Source organism: Glycine soja, chromosome 5 (assembly GCF_004193775.1).
Source record: "Glycine soja cultivar W05 chromosome 5, ASM419377v2, whole genome shotgun sequence".
Classification (NCBI taxonomy): Eukaryota; Viridiplantae; Streptophyta; class Magnoliopsida; order Fabales; family Fabaceae; genus Glycine; species Glycine soja.
The window spans coordinates 37,197,132-37,213,653 of record NC_041006.1 but is presented as its reverse complement, the minus strand read 5'-3'; the positions used below and the strand labels follow the sequence as shown (position 1 = coordinate 37,213,653).

At 32.6% G+C, this 16,522-nt stretch overlaps 4 protein-coding genes across 4 annotated transcripts; 1 reads left to right on the top strand and 3 right to left on the bottom strand.

Annotated features, from left to right (window-relative positions):
- Positions 1–978: 978 nt before the first annotated feature.
- Positions 979–2,764, bottom strand: LOC114412958 (probable glutathione S-transferase). Its single transcript, XM_028377080.1, has 2 exons — positions 2,273–2,764; positions 979–1,869 (listed from the first exon to the last, which is right to left on the bottom strand). The coding sequence occupies exons 1-2, from the start codon at positions 2,588–2,590 to the stop codon at positions 1,498–1,500; spliced, it is 690 nt and encodes a 229-aa protein (XP_028232881.1). The 5' UTR covers positions 2,591–2,764; the 3' UTR covers positions 979–1,497.
- Positions 2,765–2,969: 205 nt separating this feature from the next.
- LOC114412960 (probable glutathione S-transferase) lies at positions 2,970–4,956 on the bottom strand. The gene is made up of 2 exons (XM_028377082.1): positions 4,288–4,956; positions 2,970–3,564 (listed from the first exon to the last, which is right to left on the bottom strand). Exons 1-2 carry the CDS (start codon positions 4,603–4,605, stop codon positions 3,208–3,210), a joined length of 675 nt encoding a protein of 224 aa, XP_028232883.1. The 5' UTR covers positions 4,606–4,956; the 3' UTR covers positions 2,970–3,207.
- Positions 4,957–5,514: 558 nt separating this feature from the next.
- On the bottom strand, positions 5,515–6,717 carry LOC114412961 (probable glutathione S-transferase). Its single transcript, XM_028377083.1, has 2 exons — positions 6,302–6,717; positions 5,515–5,998 (listed from the first exon to the last, which is right to left on the bottom strand). Exons 1-2 carry the CDS (start codon positions 6,617–6,619, stop codon positions 5,663–5,665), a joined length of 654 nt encoding a protein of 217 aa, XP_028232884.1. The 5' UTR covers positions 6,620–6,717; the 3' UTR covers positions 5,515–5,662.
- A 7,584-nt stretch (positions 6,718–14,301) lies between these two features.
- On the top strand, positions 14,302–16,522 carry LOC114412957 (protein GRAVITROPIC IN THE LIGHT 1-like). The gene has a single exon (XM_028377079.1). It carries the CDS (start codon positions 14,607–14,609, stop codon positions 15,987–15,989), a length of 1,383 nt encoding a protein of 460 aa, XP_028232880.1. The 5' UTR covers positions 14,302–14,606; the 3' UTR covers positions 15,990–16,522.

Sequence of the window (16,522 nt, the reverse complement as noted above, 5' to 3'; positions counted from 1 at the left end):
TTCCAAATTCGCTTCCACCTCTGACTCAAAATGAATATCCAACAACGTGTCATTTTCATACTCTTGTGCAGATGATTCACTTCAAATTATGGGAAAGGGAGTTAAGGCCTTCTGATTTTCAAGTTAGCATGTGAATTAGAACCATGGTTGCATGCATGTACTGTTTCTTGTCTTTTTCCTAATGAAAATACAATAATAAATCTAAAAATATAAAAAAGACAAAAGTCAATATATTATAAATTGTTAATGTTTTTATTTTCTGGAAATAGAAAAATCAAACATATTTTCAGAATTCTAATCTTTTAAAAATAAAAACAATTTTTAGAAAATAAAAAAAATGAAAATCCAGATAAGTTACTTGCATTTATCTTGTGCTGCTTATGTAACAATTTGATGGGATGCGGGGGTTTTAGGTACCTTTTGTGGTATTTGTTTTCAGCTCTCTCTATGTGTAACTTTTTCAATTATTTAGCTCACAAAACATGGTAAAGAGGACTTTTTGACATGTACTGTGAGATGGGTCACTTAGACAACGCAAGAAAGGTATTTGATAAAATGCCCAGAAAAGATATTGCTTCTTGGAATGCAATGATTTCAGGCTTATCTCAGAGCTCAAACCCTTGTGAAGTACTGGAAATATTTTGAAGGGTGCAAATGGAGGGTGTGGAGCCAAGCCAACTCAGTGAGTTATGTTGATTCTTAATTGGAGCAATATGAATTCTTAAAACCCGAACAAAAGCACAGTGCTACACTACACTAACCTCACATGCACAATCCCTCGTAGAAAGAACCGTGCTCTGTAAATCACCTATGACAAGGTAAAGAACATATTAAATCAACACAAGATGAATTTGATTCTTAAACTTAAAAGAAAATATGTTAAAAAGCATGATAAGTTGTTAGAGAGAATAGACTAAATCTACGTATTATTTTTTAATAGTTTAAGGACAAAATTCATGGATATAAAAGTATAAAAACTTTGACCACACAAAATAGTTTTCCCGATCCATAATGTACACAGATTACTGAACATGGGTTTGGATTGGAATATCAGATCTCAATCCAGTTTGCTTACCTACGAATATGCACATTTTCACTCAGTCGTCTTCCTAGTTGATTGTGCTATTGTTCCTAGTGCAATTTGCAAACTCTAATTTAAACATTACTGTGCTTTGAGGAGCCCTCACGCACTTCCCGGACGTTAGTTACATCAAACTCACGAGCTTCACCAAAAATTCGCTAGATAAAGTTGTATAAAATGTAAGTGTAACGCTTGATAAGCGATTTACGGAAATAAACAAGTATATAATGATACAACCAAAAAGGCGTTGTATCGTTATATACTTACTCCCAAAGTATATAAAACCTTTACAATCAGTTAAAGACGTACATGTTACTAGAGTAAATTTAATCAATTCATAATTTGTTTAAGACATCATCTGTGAGAAAAGGATAGCTTCACTGAATTTGATTCCACACACACATGGAGGAACAAATCTAATCCTTGACCAAGTTACGAAAGACGGAAGGCAAGTTGTTCTTGCGATTGTGGTAGTAAACAAGCATCTTATCTCTTGGGGGCAAACTGTCCTTGATCAAAGGGTGGCTGAGAAAATTGGTTATCCATTCAGTAGTGGCTGGAAATTTCAATGGGTCAATTATCTGCATTGATCCAACTTCCTCCCAAACAGGAACCAAGTAAGCAATCCATCCAAGAGCAATGTCAAGGTACCCAATATTGTCTCCTCCAAAAAATTTCTTTCCCTTAATCTCTTCTTCTATTTTCTCCATCATTTCTATGGCTTCCTTCACAGCCTTTTCCTGTTCTTCCCCGCTGGTAGACATTGCTACCCATCCAGCCTTCCCAAGCTATTGTATTATATATAAATATATACAGAGCAAGCATTAATTGGAAAATAATAAGTTGTTGAAAGTGTGGTTTTGTATAAAAAAAAATGGTACAGAATAATGCTATTTTTTAATCAAACATCACATTGCAGTTGCACATTGTGATTGCATATGCATGAAATCTGAACTTCAGTCGAATTTCTTTGGTGTCATAATTTTTTATTCGTTAATGACAGACAGGCACATGGTCTTATGGTTTTAAAAGTTCAGAAAGGAAAAAAAACATCCTCGTTCTCTAAGCAAATACAAATTATTACGAAAAACGGATGCAATATGCCTTTACAAGAATTATCTCGTCAAATGGAATCTCCAAGTTGGTTCAACCTCAATAAGAAAAATTAAGGGAATTTGAAAAAAAAAATACCTTTTGTTCAACAGAAGTAGCCCAAAAGCGAGCAAGAGCTCTTTGATGAGGATGGCAAGGTAACAATGGATACTGCTTCCATGTTTCATCAATGTATTCAAGGATGATGAATGACTCTGCAATCGGTTTGTGGGCATGAACAAGAACCGGAACCTTCTTGTGAACCGGGTTCAACTGGAGAAGGAGATTGCTCTTGTTGAAGATATCTTCTTCAATATACTCATACTCTATTCCCTTCAGTTTCAAAGCCCACTCAACCCTTTTACCAAATGGACTCACCCAAAAGCTCAACAGCTTCACATCTCCACTTCCCATCATCTTCTTGTTTCAGAGGTTCAATTCCTTCTTTTCTTTTTCTCTATTTATTATGTGTTAGTTTGTTTGGTTATTTTCGTAATTTATGCAAATGATTAATGTGTCGGCTGGTTCTCTTTTATCATTCTCTGACCAGAAATGGCATTAGGATGGTTTTTTTTTTTTTTTTTTTATAATTTGGATGCTAACTTTCCAACAACTTTTTTTCTCAAATTATTATTAAAGTAAAAAAATAAATTACATATTTTACAACTTACCTTTTATATTTTCATAATTTCTCATTATTTTGTTGTGCCGATCCTCTTGCCCACAACAAGATACTCAAACTTTTAGACTCGTGAAACAAACCTTGAGTTAATTCTCGATTAATATGACAATTTTCTAAAGACATTGAATTATGATTTATTGCCATCAATATAAATATATTTATTAGTTAAGCTACATAAGAGTAGGATAATTGACATCAAAGATCAAAGCCACTTCAAAAGAGTAAATCTAGAAAATGCTAACTTAGCCAGAGATTTGACCCGATGCTTTACACCAATCCAAATATCTTGAAAGTATCACATACATAAATTTGGAGGAACAAATCTAGTCCTTCACCAATTCATGCATCTTAATTATAAGACTATATATTTGCTTCTTAGATCTTTGAGGTAAACAAGCATCTTATCTCTTGGGGGCAAGTTGTCCTTGATCACTGGATTGCTGAGAAAATTAGTCATCCATGCAGTGGTGGCTGGAAATTTCAATGGATCTATTATCTGCATTGATCCAACTTCCTCCAAAACAGGAAGCCAGTAAGAGATCCATCCAAGTGCAATGTCAAGGTACCCAATATTGTCCCCTCCGAAATATTTCTTCCCCCTAATCTCTTCTTCTATTCTCTCCATTACTTCTCTCGATTCCTTAAGAGCCTTCTCGCGTTCATCCCCGCTGGTAGGGCTGCGCAAAGCAATCCATACTACCTTCCTGAACTATATATATATACACACAAAACAGGCATTTGAAAATTAGTTATTCATATGGCTTTCTGTATCCCAAAATCAAAATTTTTAGAAGACAAATCTTTTTTTGTATAAAATATATCTATTTTTCAATCATGCATACATCATATCGCACTTTGGAATGTGCATGAAATAGGAACTATATATACCCATACATCATAAAGCTATGGCTTAATTATTGACCTTTTTATATTTTTACTTTTTTGCACCACTAAAACTTTCTTAAAGGCTATAACTACAGTAAAAAAATTGTTGCTAATAAGTTTAAAACCACTGCTATCACTGCTACTGCTATAGCATATAAGGAGTACAATCCGAATAAAATAAAATAAAAACTATACGGAATAAAAAAAAATGAGTTCAGTGACAAAAACAGTACGTGCTCAAGGAATAAGTGACAACAAAAAAATACAGAAAAGTGTACATAAAATTTACCGATTAATATTTAGACAAAAAATAACATAAAACAACAGTAAATTGTTCATTTTAATTTCTATGAAATCAGAAGCTAAAAAAAAATTCCCAATGTTTTTTCAAGCAAATTAAAAACGGAAAAATGGTAACCTCTGCAAATTATAAAATAAAATTATTTCATCCATTGGAAATGGAACCTTCAAGTTCATTTTAGAAACAAAAACAAAATAAAGAATAGTAATAAGACATTTAGAGATGGGGCGTGATTTGATAAGTTACCATTTCTTCAGCAGTAGCAGCCCAAAAGCGAGCAAGTGCTCTTTGATAAGGATGATGAGGTAACAATGAATATTGCTTCCATTTTTCATCTATGTATTCAAGGATGATGAATGATTCAGCGATGATGGATTTTTCTGCATGAACAAGAACCGGAACCTTCTTGTGAACCGGGTTCAACTCCAGAAGGAGACTACTCTTGTTGAAGATATCTTCTTCTATATACTCATACTCTACACCCTTCAGTTTCAAAGCCCACTCAATCCTTTTACCAAATGGACTCACCCAAAAGCTCAACAGCTTCACTTCTTCGCTTCCCATCTTCTTTCAAAAGTTAATTTCAATTCCTTTAATTTGTTTCTTCTATATCTCTAATACATTTGTTGTTGTATGTGTCTCTTTTTTTAATTTGGTATAGTTTACGTGTCTCTTTTTTTAATTTGGTATAGTTTACGCGTCTCTTTAATGTGTGTGTTTCACTGTTTCTCGTCAACATGCATACGCAAATTATTGTCACCTTATATATCAACACCTTTTCACCATCTCTAATGGCGATAATTTTGACAAATTTTATCTTTTGTTGGTTGGTTACGGCTGACAAATTTGACCAATATTGGTGTTGGACTGGATTGCACTTGGCACCTTCATCTCACTATCCAACAATTAACGTGACTTTTTAAATTTCCTAGCTAAACTGCTCTTACTTATATTCTTCATAATTAATAGTATAAATAAAATTATTCAAACACTTACGTATTATTGTTTTTATATTTAGCATATTCAATAGTCAATGTTTCATTAGAGATGGGTTCTGACATTAGATGGAACTTATTATAATCTTATTTGCTGCTAGCTAGAAGGGCTGCATGGATGAAGATAAATTTATTATGATCTATTGCCATCATCGTTAGTTATGTTCGAGTAAGATAATTTGACCATCAAACTCACGAACTTCGCTCAGAACTAACTAACTAGATAGAGTTGTATCCAATATTATAAGGCTCTTGTATATACCGTTAATGAAAATAAGCATTACACACGCCAATACAACCAAGAAGAGGGTTTCTAATCGGATGACAACTACATATTACAAACCCAAATTATTTATTATTCCCTATTACCTACTCCCATAGTTTATATAACCTTTATTCAACTAAAGATATTATTCTTAATTTATAAAAGATTAATATTTAATAAACTCTTTAAAACGGGAAATTCACTCTAAAGAAATGAACAACAAAGTCTTAATTGTTGATGAAAAATATTACACGAGCAATTTTTAATAAATTCATCGTAATTTATGGAAGACATGCATGCATGTTAAAAGAGCTAGTAGTTTTATTAAATTCATAATTTGTCAAAGACATCCATCTAAACCTTAATTAACCAAGTTGCGGTAGTAAACAAGCATCTTATCTCTTGGGGGCAAATTGTCTTTGATCACACGGTGGCTGAGAAAATTGGTCATCCATGAAGTGATGGCTGGAAATTTCAATGGGTCTATTATGTGCATCGATCCAACTTCCTCCACAACAGGAAGCCAGTAAGAGATCCATCCGAGTGCAATGTCAAGGAACCCTATATTGTCCCCTCCGAAATATTTCTTTCCCTTAATCTCTTCTTCTATTCTCTCCATTAGTTCTCTCGTTTCCTTAAGAGCCTTTGCGCGTTCATCCCGGCTGGTTGTCATTGCTTTTCGTGCTGCTCTCATAAGCTAGTATATAAAAATATATACAAATTAGGAAGCATGAAATATGAAACATTACCCGAATTTCGCTAGTGCTTTTTGGTGTCATCCATCGATTATTCGTTAATGATATGTAAATTGTTTCTAAAAATTCAGAAACGAATGAAACATATATCCTCATTCTTAGTATCTCTCTAAGAAAATTTAGAACTGTAAAAAAATGGATGTAAAATGCTTTTACAAGAATTATCTCGTCAAATGGAATCTCCAAATTGGTTTAACAAACCTTCAAAAAAAAAAAATAGAGAATTTGGTTTAGAAAAAAAATACCTTTTGCTCACCGAAATTGGCCCAAAAGCGAGCAAGTGCTCTTTGATTAGGATCTTGAGGTAATAGTGGATACTGCTTCCATGTTTCATCAATGTATTCAAGAATGGTGAATGACTCAGCGATTGGTTTCTGGGCATGAACAAGAATCGGAACCTTCTTGTGAACCGGGTTCAACTCCATAACTAGACTGCTCATGTTGTAGACATCTTCTTCAATATACTCATACTTTACACCCTTCAGTTTCAAGGCCCATTCAACCCTTTTGCCAAATGGACTCGCCCAAAAGTTCACCAGCTTCACACGATCTTCACTTCCCATCTTGTTTTAGAATTCAGAGCTTCACCTCCTTCTTTTCTTCTCCTTGTGTTTCTTCTCCTTAACTCTTATAGGTTTTTCCCTCTGCCTATATCATATTGAATTGGATAACTATTCAGAAATCATCTTTTATTTTAAATATTTTAATAACACCTCTTATTTTTTTCTTGTATGTTTTTCTTCTTATCATATTATAAGCTCTAAAAAGTGTAAGTGTTTTTTTTCTCTCTCTAGGTATTAGTTAATACATTCGGTATCTATCAAACATTTTCCTATTAAATTAGATAGAGGAAAAAGCATGAATCAACGACGAAGAATATAAGAAAACTCGTGTTTGTGTATGTGTGTGTGTGTATATATATATATACACACTACCGTAAAAGCTAGAGGGAGTGGTTTTCTTTCTTTCTTTTGGCTTACTTCATATTGCACGGAGGAATATGAAATCTAAAAATCTTATAACTATTAAACCATTACCTGATTTTGTTGGTTAATGGCACAGCTAGTTTTGTTTTTAAGTCATTGTAAGTTACTTTTTTTTTGTTCGATTAATTTTGTGTAAATCTACATAAAATGCACATGGAAAAAACTGAAAGCTCATCTCAATTGTGGCTTTTATGTTGCTTGGTACATGGCCAAATTTGAATGACAGTAAAACCATTGTCATGTACCTAATAATAAGGAAAAATTCTTCGTTGTTGGGTACTTGGGCCCAATTTCTATGTTGGTCAATGTGGGTTTCCAAAGAGTCATTTTAATTATTTGCTTCTTCTTTCGGTGGTCTGTTATTTTGCATTCATTGCGAAGAAATTCTTATACGTATTAAGAGGGAAAAGGGAATTTTACTTTCTCTGCACTCAACGAGGAGTAAGGTGCATACGAAGGAAATAAAAAAAAAACAAACTATATAAAAATATATATTATTCAAATAAATATAATTCATAAATGAACAAGGAAATTTTTCTTTGATTTGAATTTATTCTTAATCCATTATGAAGGAGTGAAGGTGAGTTCGCAATTATTTCCTTTCTTTCAGAAATTTACAACGTAAAAAATGAACCGAAAACTTAAAAATTTACAATTGAAAGAGGGTGTGACAAATTACCTTATCATCCATGGTACCCCAAAATCGAGTAAGAGCTTTTTGATAGATAAGGATGTTGAGACCTATGAAGCACAGACATTCCAGTCCCTTGTCGTGTTCGGTGTCCGACACGCGTCCGTGTCAGTGTCCGACCGATACGACACCCATACTACGTTCTATATTTTGAACATTATAGGTGTTCCTGTGTCCGTGTCCGTGTTGGTGTCGGTGCTTCATAGGTTGAGGCATTAACGGATACTCTGCTTCCATGTTTGATCGATATATTCAACGATGATGAGTGACTCAGCGATTGGTTTCTGGTTATGAACAAGAACCGGAACCTTTTTGTGAACCGGGTTCAGTTCCAGAAGAAGATTGCTCTTGTTAAAGATATCTTCTTCTACATACTCCAAATCAACACCCTTTAGCTTCAGAGCCCATTCAACTCTATGACCAACTGGACTCTACTCAAAGCTCAATAGTTTCACATCATTCTGGCTTCTCATCATCTCTATGTTTCGTCTTATTTTGTTACATGTTTATTTTCTTCTATTTATTCCTAGGTTATGTCTTGGTTTTCGTACGTCATTCTCTAAGACGACAATTTTGGCAAACTAGCATCAAGAAGATATTATAAAAATATATATAACAGTATTCTTATTAAATTTTCATGCTTTATTTTTCTTTTTAGACGGAAAAGGTAATAAACGATGAGGTGTCTGTGCTATTTTTTACTATTGTTCGGAATTTATTATTTTTGTAGATTTTTTAGACACGGGATTACTGGTTTTTTTTTTTAACACGAGATTACTAATTGTATGGTGATAATATGTTTTTAAATACTGGTGATCTAATATTTTATGATTTTTTATGTAGTCAGTTATTAAAAAAAATTAGATAATTATTTGTATATCTATATTTGTATTTTTTTATATGTTGGAATTTTAGAGAATCTTTATAAAATAATAATATAACCACAGCTCCGCAAGGAACACATTAGATTATCAGGAAGAGTTGTAAGAATACCTTAATCTATAATTATTGATCAAACAAAGTCAGCGAAATTTAAATTCGAAAGTAATTTCTGATTCATGTACTCTTTTTAGGATATTACGGAATAGAAATTATACGTAACGGTTCGATAATTTAAGTTCATATTTTCTGATTTAATTATCTAAAGAAAATTTGATAACATAAAATAAAACATACTCATGATAAATCACTAATATAATTATTTTATAATATTAGCTCACATTAATTATTAATATAGAAAATTTCATAATTATAATCTTTCATTCTTTTTATTATTTTTTAGGTTAATCCGCTCATTTGCCAGTTCAATTTATTTGTTTTTCTTTTCTGTTTTTGGCAAGTGAATTCATCAACCTGTCAAACTGTCGTTAAATAGGATGTCTGGATGTATTAGGATTTTTAACCTACAATACCAACCTAAGGCAACTCACCCTACCTAATTTTTTACGAGTCAACGGCGGAACAACCTAGAACAAGTAGACCCATTCTACCACTCTTTAGTTTATGCTAGAGAAATTTACAAAAAAATGTGATAGCATGTTGTGCAGAATTAGGAAGGTTCAAGAAGAAAAGTAAAATGCAATAAAAAAAGAGTAAAATAATAAAAAAAAAAATATTTCTTCCACGATGAATTTGGGCTTCGTGGGTTTAAAGAGTTGGAAGCCGAAAAGAACAACTTAAAATTTGAGCTAATGTTATTCTTCTTCCATATCATCGGTTGGACTGTTGTTTCCTGTATCTTTAAAATTCAGCGTTCCTTTTAATTAAGGTTTTTTAAACCTTTTCCGGTTCATTAGGAAAAAATGGATCTGGACTCATCTGAATTTGTCTAAAAAAGAAGTCAAATCTTACCAAAAATTATTTTTATTATAAATGGAAATCGAATATTATTTAAACAATTTCATCTTAATTTAATATATTAATTATTTGTATTTAATCACTGGTTAGGTTTTAATTAAGCTAAAGCCGGGGTTTGTATGAGTTGTTATTGTTTATTTGTTGTACATTGTTGGAACGCTCTTTGTTTAGCATCATATGTACATAAGTTAATTTGAGTTAATAGAGAATTTCATTTTTTTTTCTTTTAGATCAACTTATTCAAATATTATTATTTTTTATATAACTTATCCAAATAGGTTTTAAATATTTTTACAAGGCTACAAATGTATAACAGTAGAAGTCTTGACATAGAATTCATCATTAACGACAAAATGCAAATAATATTTAAGCATAAGGCTGCATGCCATACAATCAAAGTTTGAATCTAGGAGGACAAATGATTTTTCTTCCCGGCCATCCCAATTGCTACGCTCAAGAAGCAAGCAATGATATAATTATTCATTATTCAAATCTAATAATACTAATCCAAAGTTTGATTTAGCCCTAAATGAATGTGACTATGTGAGATATGAACAAACACATATTTTGATATTTACAACTTCGTGCTACTTACCCCCCCCCCCCCCCCCCCCCCCAAAAAAAAAAAAATATTAACTATATATATGCGAATCAATTAGATCAAGGTGCCTTTGACTGAATCCTGGACCTCGATCACTTTCCTGCAATACAACAATCTAACTAGTAACCAATGATGTCAAACTTAGGATAATATAATGTGGAAACGGATCTTAAAAGATAAAATAATTAGTATTAGGAAACTTCTTCGTCTAATTCTTAATAAGATGCGATAATTTTAACTTTGGACACTGTTAGACTAATAATACTCCTGCAATATTATAACTTGAATGTCGGACGTGACGAAGACCATAAAATTACTATGAATGAGTTGAGAGATGTTAAAGACGTACGTACAAACATACGAATATCATTCATTCGAGGCATTACTTCTTTTTTCTTAGACCTAAAGCCATGCCTTCATGGCTTCATTGCTAAATCATAAAACTACCTCCGTGTTCACCAACGTACATTCCAATTTGTTATACAATCTAATAGTTACATAGAGTAAACATTTAGATAGCGAAACATTTTGGACACTTTGTTTTTTATGCTATGATTTTTAGTTATTGTTATTATTATTAAAAATTTAATAAACAGTACCTTTAATTAAGGAATAAAAATAATAATCTCCACCAGAAAAAATAATAAAAATGAAATAAGATGTTAAACTGATATAGACACTCGTTAACATTACCTAATTATGACTCATTATTTTTGCATAAGTAAACGAGGAGTGTGCCTAATATGAACAAGAAATTTTAAGATAAAAGATGGATCAAACACTTTAGACATTTAGGGTGTATTTGGGCCTCATAGTCTTTCTTCTAAATAGTTATGTACATTAAATATTAAATAAAAACAAAATTTTAATTTCTATCATCTTCTGGTCTCTAAAATCCAAGTAAATTTTTTTTAAGATTATCAAAATTTTCTGTAGTAGAGGTTATTAGCCAGATTAAGTTTCTTTTGTATAGACAAATGCACCTGTTGTATTTGTTTTAATATCTTGATATAGGTCATTATTATATTAGGGAGACTTTTGATTTTCTTCCCGCTTATTGTTGTATCATTTTGGGTTTAATATAATTTACATTTTTCCCAAAAAAGAATGTAGTTATATGTCTTAGATAATCCCTAACGTTATATTCAAGATTAATTCGCCATAGTTCCAGCTTAATTAAAGTCAAATGCAAGGTGATAAATTAATGATCATACTTTTTTTTGTGCAACTCAAATTTGTTAGTTATATGTTCTTGCCATTTTACTTCGATTTTTCAAAAGACAAAGCAATGATATTATTATAAACCATTACTGTCCCAAGTTGACTATTGTTGTATGTACCCCATCTCCTGTAAGTTTAATTAAGACCTGAGGCTATATTTCAGCTAGTCACCATCAATCTTTCGGCTGTGTCTCTTTTGTGATGTTTTCCCACCAATGTGCAACCTTGGTCCCATATTCTTCACTTCAGTGGGATTCATGAACTACAGCTAAGTAGAACTAATTAAAGAAAAATATAATATCACATCAAATTGAAATTGCAATTCCAATACAAGACAAGATTCTACTAGTATATATAATATATGCTATCTTGTGTCATTTTAATTCAATGATCGTGATCAAAGAAAAGCCAAAGTTCTTTCACGTAAAAATGGAAGCACATCGTTTAGTTTCTTTTCCTGTTCTGTCAACAATTTTGCAATTATTAAGAAAACATGAAGAAAAGGTCTAATTCTTCTTCATTTGCCGCATTCGAAGACACACCAGAGACAGCTCCTCTAAAACAACTGAAAAGAAAACGTGACTCTTTCTATATATAAACTACGGATTTCAATTTCTTGGAATATTAACAGTGTTAATTAAGGGGTCAAGGGAAAATTATATAAGGTGACTGAAAATATTTTCAAAAACCAACAATATATATTTAAACAAAAAAAAAAACAAGTTTTCGTCACAATCAATTTATTTTTTGCTTCTCTCGTGCTCAGCTTCTTTGATCACATGCCTACAATGGACATTGGACAATGGACCCCATGGCAAAGAGTTTCGCGCTTTGAGTGGAACATGGGCACTGGACACAGTATTTTCCAGCAAAGACAATGACTCTGAATACTGAATAGTAGCAAACCTCCAAACAAGTATAATAATCCACGAAAAGAAAATCAAACAGTGATATTTTGAAGGGTTTAGTGGAATTTATTTTAAATTATAACAAAATATTAGCTTATTTAAATCAATTTTTTATTAAAAGATATCAAAATAAGTAATAGAAACTATCAAATTAATTTTTATTTATTTATTAATTTCAATGATTTTGAAGTTTAAATTTATAACCCAAATTACTGTACGAAAAAATTTATTGTATATCTTAGTGTGAAAAGAATTCGAAGTACTTATGACATGTCAACATTTTCTGCTTGGTACTTGCCCATTTTGACTTGGGCCATATGTTACATGTAACTTTTACTGAGATAAAATTGTTTAAGTTTGATAAAATTATTATAGATGATAATGTTTTTTTAATATTTAATTTACAAATTTAGAATTTGAATTTGAAATCATTAATTAAATTAAAATAATTTAAACAATAAAAAACATTTTTTTAAAATTAGCAAACTTGTCATCATATTTCTTGCCAAAAAAAATGAAAATGTAACTTAATACTAGTAAATGCATAATCAACTAAATTGTTATTTCAACTTAACGACTAGTTATAAGTGTAAGTCTTATATATAGAGAGTTACATTAAATATTTTAAAAGAATATTACATATAGTAATTATATTTAAAATTTTCTCTCATAAAATTTAGCCAGAGAACATTGATCATATGTACCAAAAGAAATGTAACTCAATAACGTTTTAGGTTTCACATAAGTTGTTCAATTTTTTTACTTTTAAAAAGTTGTGATATTGAATACATTGAATAAAAAAATGCATGCAGAGCATTTTCCATGTTTCTGTTTCTGCTGCTGACTGCAGTGCTGCTTACCTAATATTCCCTCATCCCTTCTGAGTTTTTATTACCATCGAAATAGCTTTTTGGAAACCACAATAATGTTTGTGACTATAGTGTCCCCCACAAATAAAATCTGTGTGTAGCACGCATTTTATATTTTTAACATAAAGCCTGGATAATGGTAAACTTTATTCAGGTTAGCTACTTAGCTACACAAATGTAGCCGTTCATGTTCACATACCTAGAATGAACCAGTTCCAATAATTAATTGAAACTTTTGTTGCGGTGCCATATGGAAAAATGAAAAATCAATTACTGTAGAGTGCGCGCTTAACCATCATTTGCTTTTCCAAATCAAATAAAAAGATATTTAACATGCCGGTACCTTCTAGTTTACCAACATAAAAAAACAACATTCCCAGCCCCTCACATGTTTCATAATGTCCTCCATCAGTCACAAGCATGACAGATTCACAGTTCTTGCAACGGCAGAATTTTTTCAATTAATTATTGATGAATTTGTTATGTAAAATTTAAATATTAGTAAATAAAAAATACCAAATTAATATAAAAATTTATATAGAATATATATAATAAAATATACCAAGAAATTTGCCTGTCTCCCACATATTTGATAGCCTCTCCCATAAAAAAAACTTGTAATACCTATTACATTCGGAATTTCAACAATTATTTTTTATCAAAAAATTTTTGTTAATCCTCTAATTTATATGGAAAAGAGATATGGTTAATCCAAAATTCGGCCAATCACTTAATTTGTGTCCAATCATTTAATTTAATATAAAACATGTTAAACAAATAATCAAACATTTTAAAAATTAGCGTGCGTGATTTCTATTTTCTCTTTAATAAAAATATATATCATTATTTATAATTTTTTCCTTGCATACGATATATTATAATTTTATCAATATTTTGAATTCTAATAGGGTCCACAACTAGATCATACCCATCAATCACGTAAGGCAATATGCCCCACACTATCATCTCTCTGGGTAGCTATACAGATATATTATTCCAAACACAAGTAGGCAAAGAAAAAGAAAAAAGTAGATAATCAGTGGCTTGTATGTCAAAGTTCTTGTACTAGAAGCCTACCTTGGAGTATTTAACATCTTTCATGAGAAAGCTAAAGCATTCGTCCTTTTCCTTTTCCCGCGCTTTAAACACACTCCTATTTACTTAATCTCCCCCCCATTATTTCCATAAAAATTTTATGCTTATATATTAATATCACCACACTACCAATCTCTATCCTCGGCTCAAAGACTCTGATTTGAAAGTGTTGTAGTCAAAGATTTGCACCTGCTTTTCCAACCAAAATCTCCTTTTGCTACTGCAAACATTTTCTCTCCCATTGTTATTGGATTTCATCTATTTTTGCTGTGAACACACAAGACTCTTATGCTTCTTCAAACAATAAAATACTTGTCTTGAGATGGAAACCATGAAGCCCAAATCAGCACTCAACAATAGGAGCAAGAAACTGGCAAAGACGTTCCAGAAGGTGATAAGCCTCCGAAGTGCAACGAAACTCGCATCAAACAATGGCATTTGCATGCTCAATTCCCACCTCAAAGTCAAGGAGGACCTCTTCACCGATCAGAACAACAAACCCCACCAAGGAAACAACAAGAATAGAGCAGTTATGGAGGCTCTAATCGCGAGACTCTTCGCTGGCGTCACAACCATCAAAGCAGCATATGCAGAACTCCAAATGGCTCAGCACCCTTACAACAACGACTCCATTCAAGCCGCGGATCAAGCCGTGGTGGATGAACTTCGAGCCATTTCGGAGTTGAAACGCAGGTTCTTGAAGAAGGAGCTTGATCTTTCACCTCATGTTACTATTATGCTCGCGGAGATTCAGGAACAACAAAGTCTCATGAAAACCTACGAAATCACCATCAAGAGGCTCGAAGCCGAGGTTGATTTTAAGGACAATAACATCTCATCGCTCAAGAAACACCTCGACGACTGTGTCAACTTCAACAAATCCATTGAAAAGAAACTCAACTCGAGTGGCTCATTGTCGTTGTTTGATAACCTCACACTTTCATCGTTGAGTCCAACACATTTTGTTCATTTTCTTCACCACACTTTGAGATCAGTCAGAAGCTTCTCCAAGGTTATGATGGCGGAAATGGAATCTGCTCATTGGGATCTCGAAGCAGCGGTTAAGTTCATCCATTCTAACGCGGTTTTCACCAAACCAACTCACCAAACCTTCGCGTTTGAATCGTTTGTTTGCATAACAATGTTTGAAGGCTTCAACTACCCAAACTTCAACGTCGAAGAAGACAAAATCCTACACAAACAAGGAGCACAAAGCCTCTACTTTGACAAATTCAAAAAGCTCAAATCTTTGAATCCAAAACAGTACTTAACCCACAACCCAAACTCTTCCTTCTCCAAGTTCCTAAAATCCAAGTACCTTCAAGTGGTGCACGCCAAAATGGAGTGTTCCTTCTTCGGCAACTTGAACCAGAGGAAGGTGGTGAACTCTGGAGGGTACCCAGAATCTTCTTTCTTCGTCGCGTTTGCAGAGATGGCAAAGCGCGTTTGGACCCTGCATTGTTTGGCGTTGTCGTTTCAGGATGATGATGTCACTGTCTTTCAAATCAAGAAGAACACGAGGTTCTCTGAGGTGTACATGGAGAGTGTCACCGAAGAACCCGTTTCGCATTCAGGGGAATCCTCTGATTCCAGCTCCGGCGAGCTTAGGGTGGGTTTCACGGTGGTGCCGGGTTTCAAAATCGGTAAGACAGTGATACAGAGTCAGGTTTACCTCTCTCTGGTGGGTTCTCCGGCTACTTCCTAATACATAGTATTATTAGTATTAATGACTGTATTAGTATATCCCATGTCATGGTAATATTATGAGTATAATACTCATAATGAGTTGTCAAGTATACACAATAAATGTTTAGAAAAATTTATGAAATATATAATATATAATAAGGAGGATTAAATGAATACTTGACAACTCATTTTCTGTATTATTACTTGGGGGGAAGGATGGATATATACCAAAGTATTAATTCATAATTCCTGTGTAATTAGGCATTTTTTGAAGTTGTTATTGTACATTTGGTCTCTAGACTAGGGATGCTTCAGGTGCTCTGTTAGACTCTCTTCATAGAATTTGTAGTACTATAACATTTGGTATATACACCTTCTCAATTTCTGTGTTTTTCTTCTGTTATCAGCGATGTCAACTGTAAATTATCTTGTGTGATTGTAATAGTATAATAAATGAAGGATAAGTCTCTTTCAGTTCATTATTACTTGGTTTAATTTGCCAAGTATAGGAATAAGGAGTAATGATTCAAAGCATAATCATTGGAATGTTTT

Coding starts and splice junctions, on each gene's coding strand:
- LOC114412958 (XM_028377080.1), bottom strand. CDS start 2,590: ATGATGGGAAGTGGAGATGTGAAGCTGTTGAGCTTTTGGGTGAGTCCA. Junction 1,870..2,272: donor CTACTTCTGTTGAACAAAAG/GTATTTTTTTTT, acceptor ATAATACAATAG/CTTGGGAAGGCTGGATGGGT.
- LOC114412960 (XM_028377082.1), bottom strand. CDS start 4,605: ATGGGAAGCGAAGAAGTGAAGCTGTTGAGCTTTTGGGTGAGTCCATTT. Junction 3,565..4,287: donor CTGCTACTGCTGAAGAAATG/GTAACTTATCAA, acceptor ATATATATATAG/TTCAGGAAGGTAGTATGGAT.
- LOC114412957 (XM_028377079.1), top strand. CDS start 14,607: ATGGAAACCATGAAGCCCAAATCAGCACTCAACAATAGGAGCAAGAAA.
- LOC114412961 (XM_028377083.1), bottom strand. CDS start 6,619: ATGGGAAGTGAAGATCGTGTGAAGCTGGTGAACTTTTGGGCGAGTCCA. Junction 5,999..6,301: donor CCAATTTCGGTGAGCAAAAG/GTATTTTTTTTC, acceptor TTTATATACTAG/CTTATGAGAGCAGCACGAAA.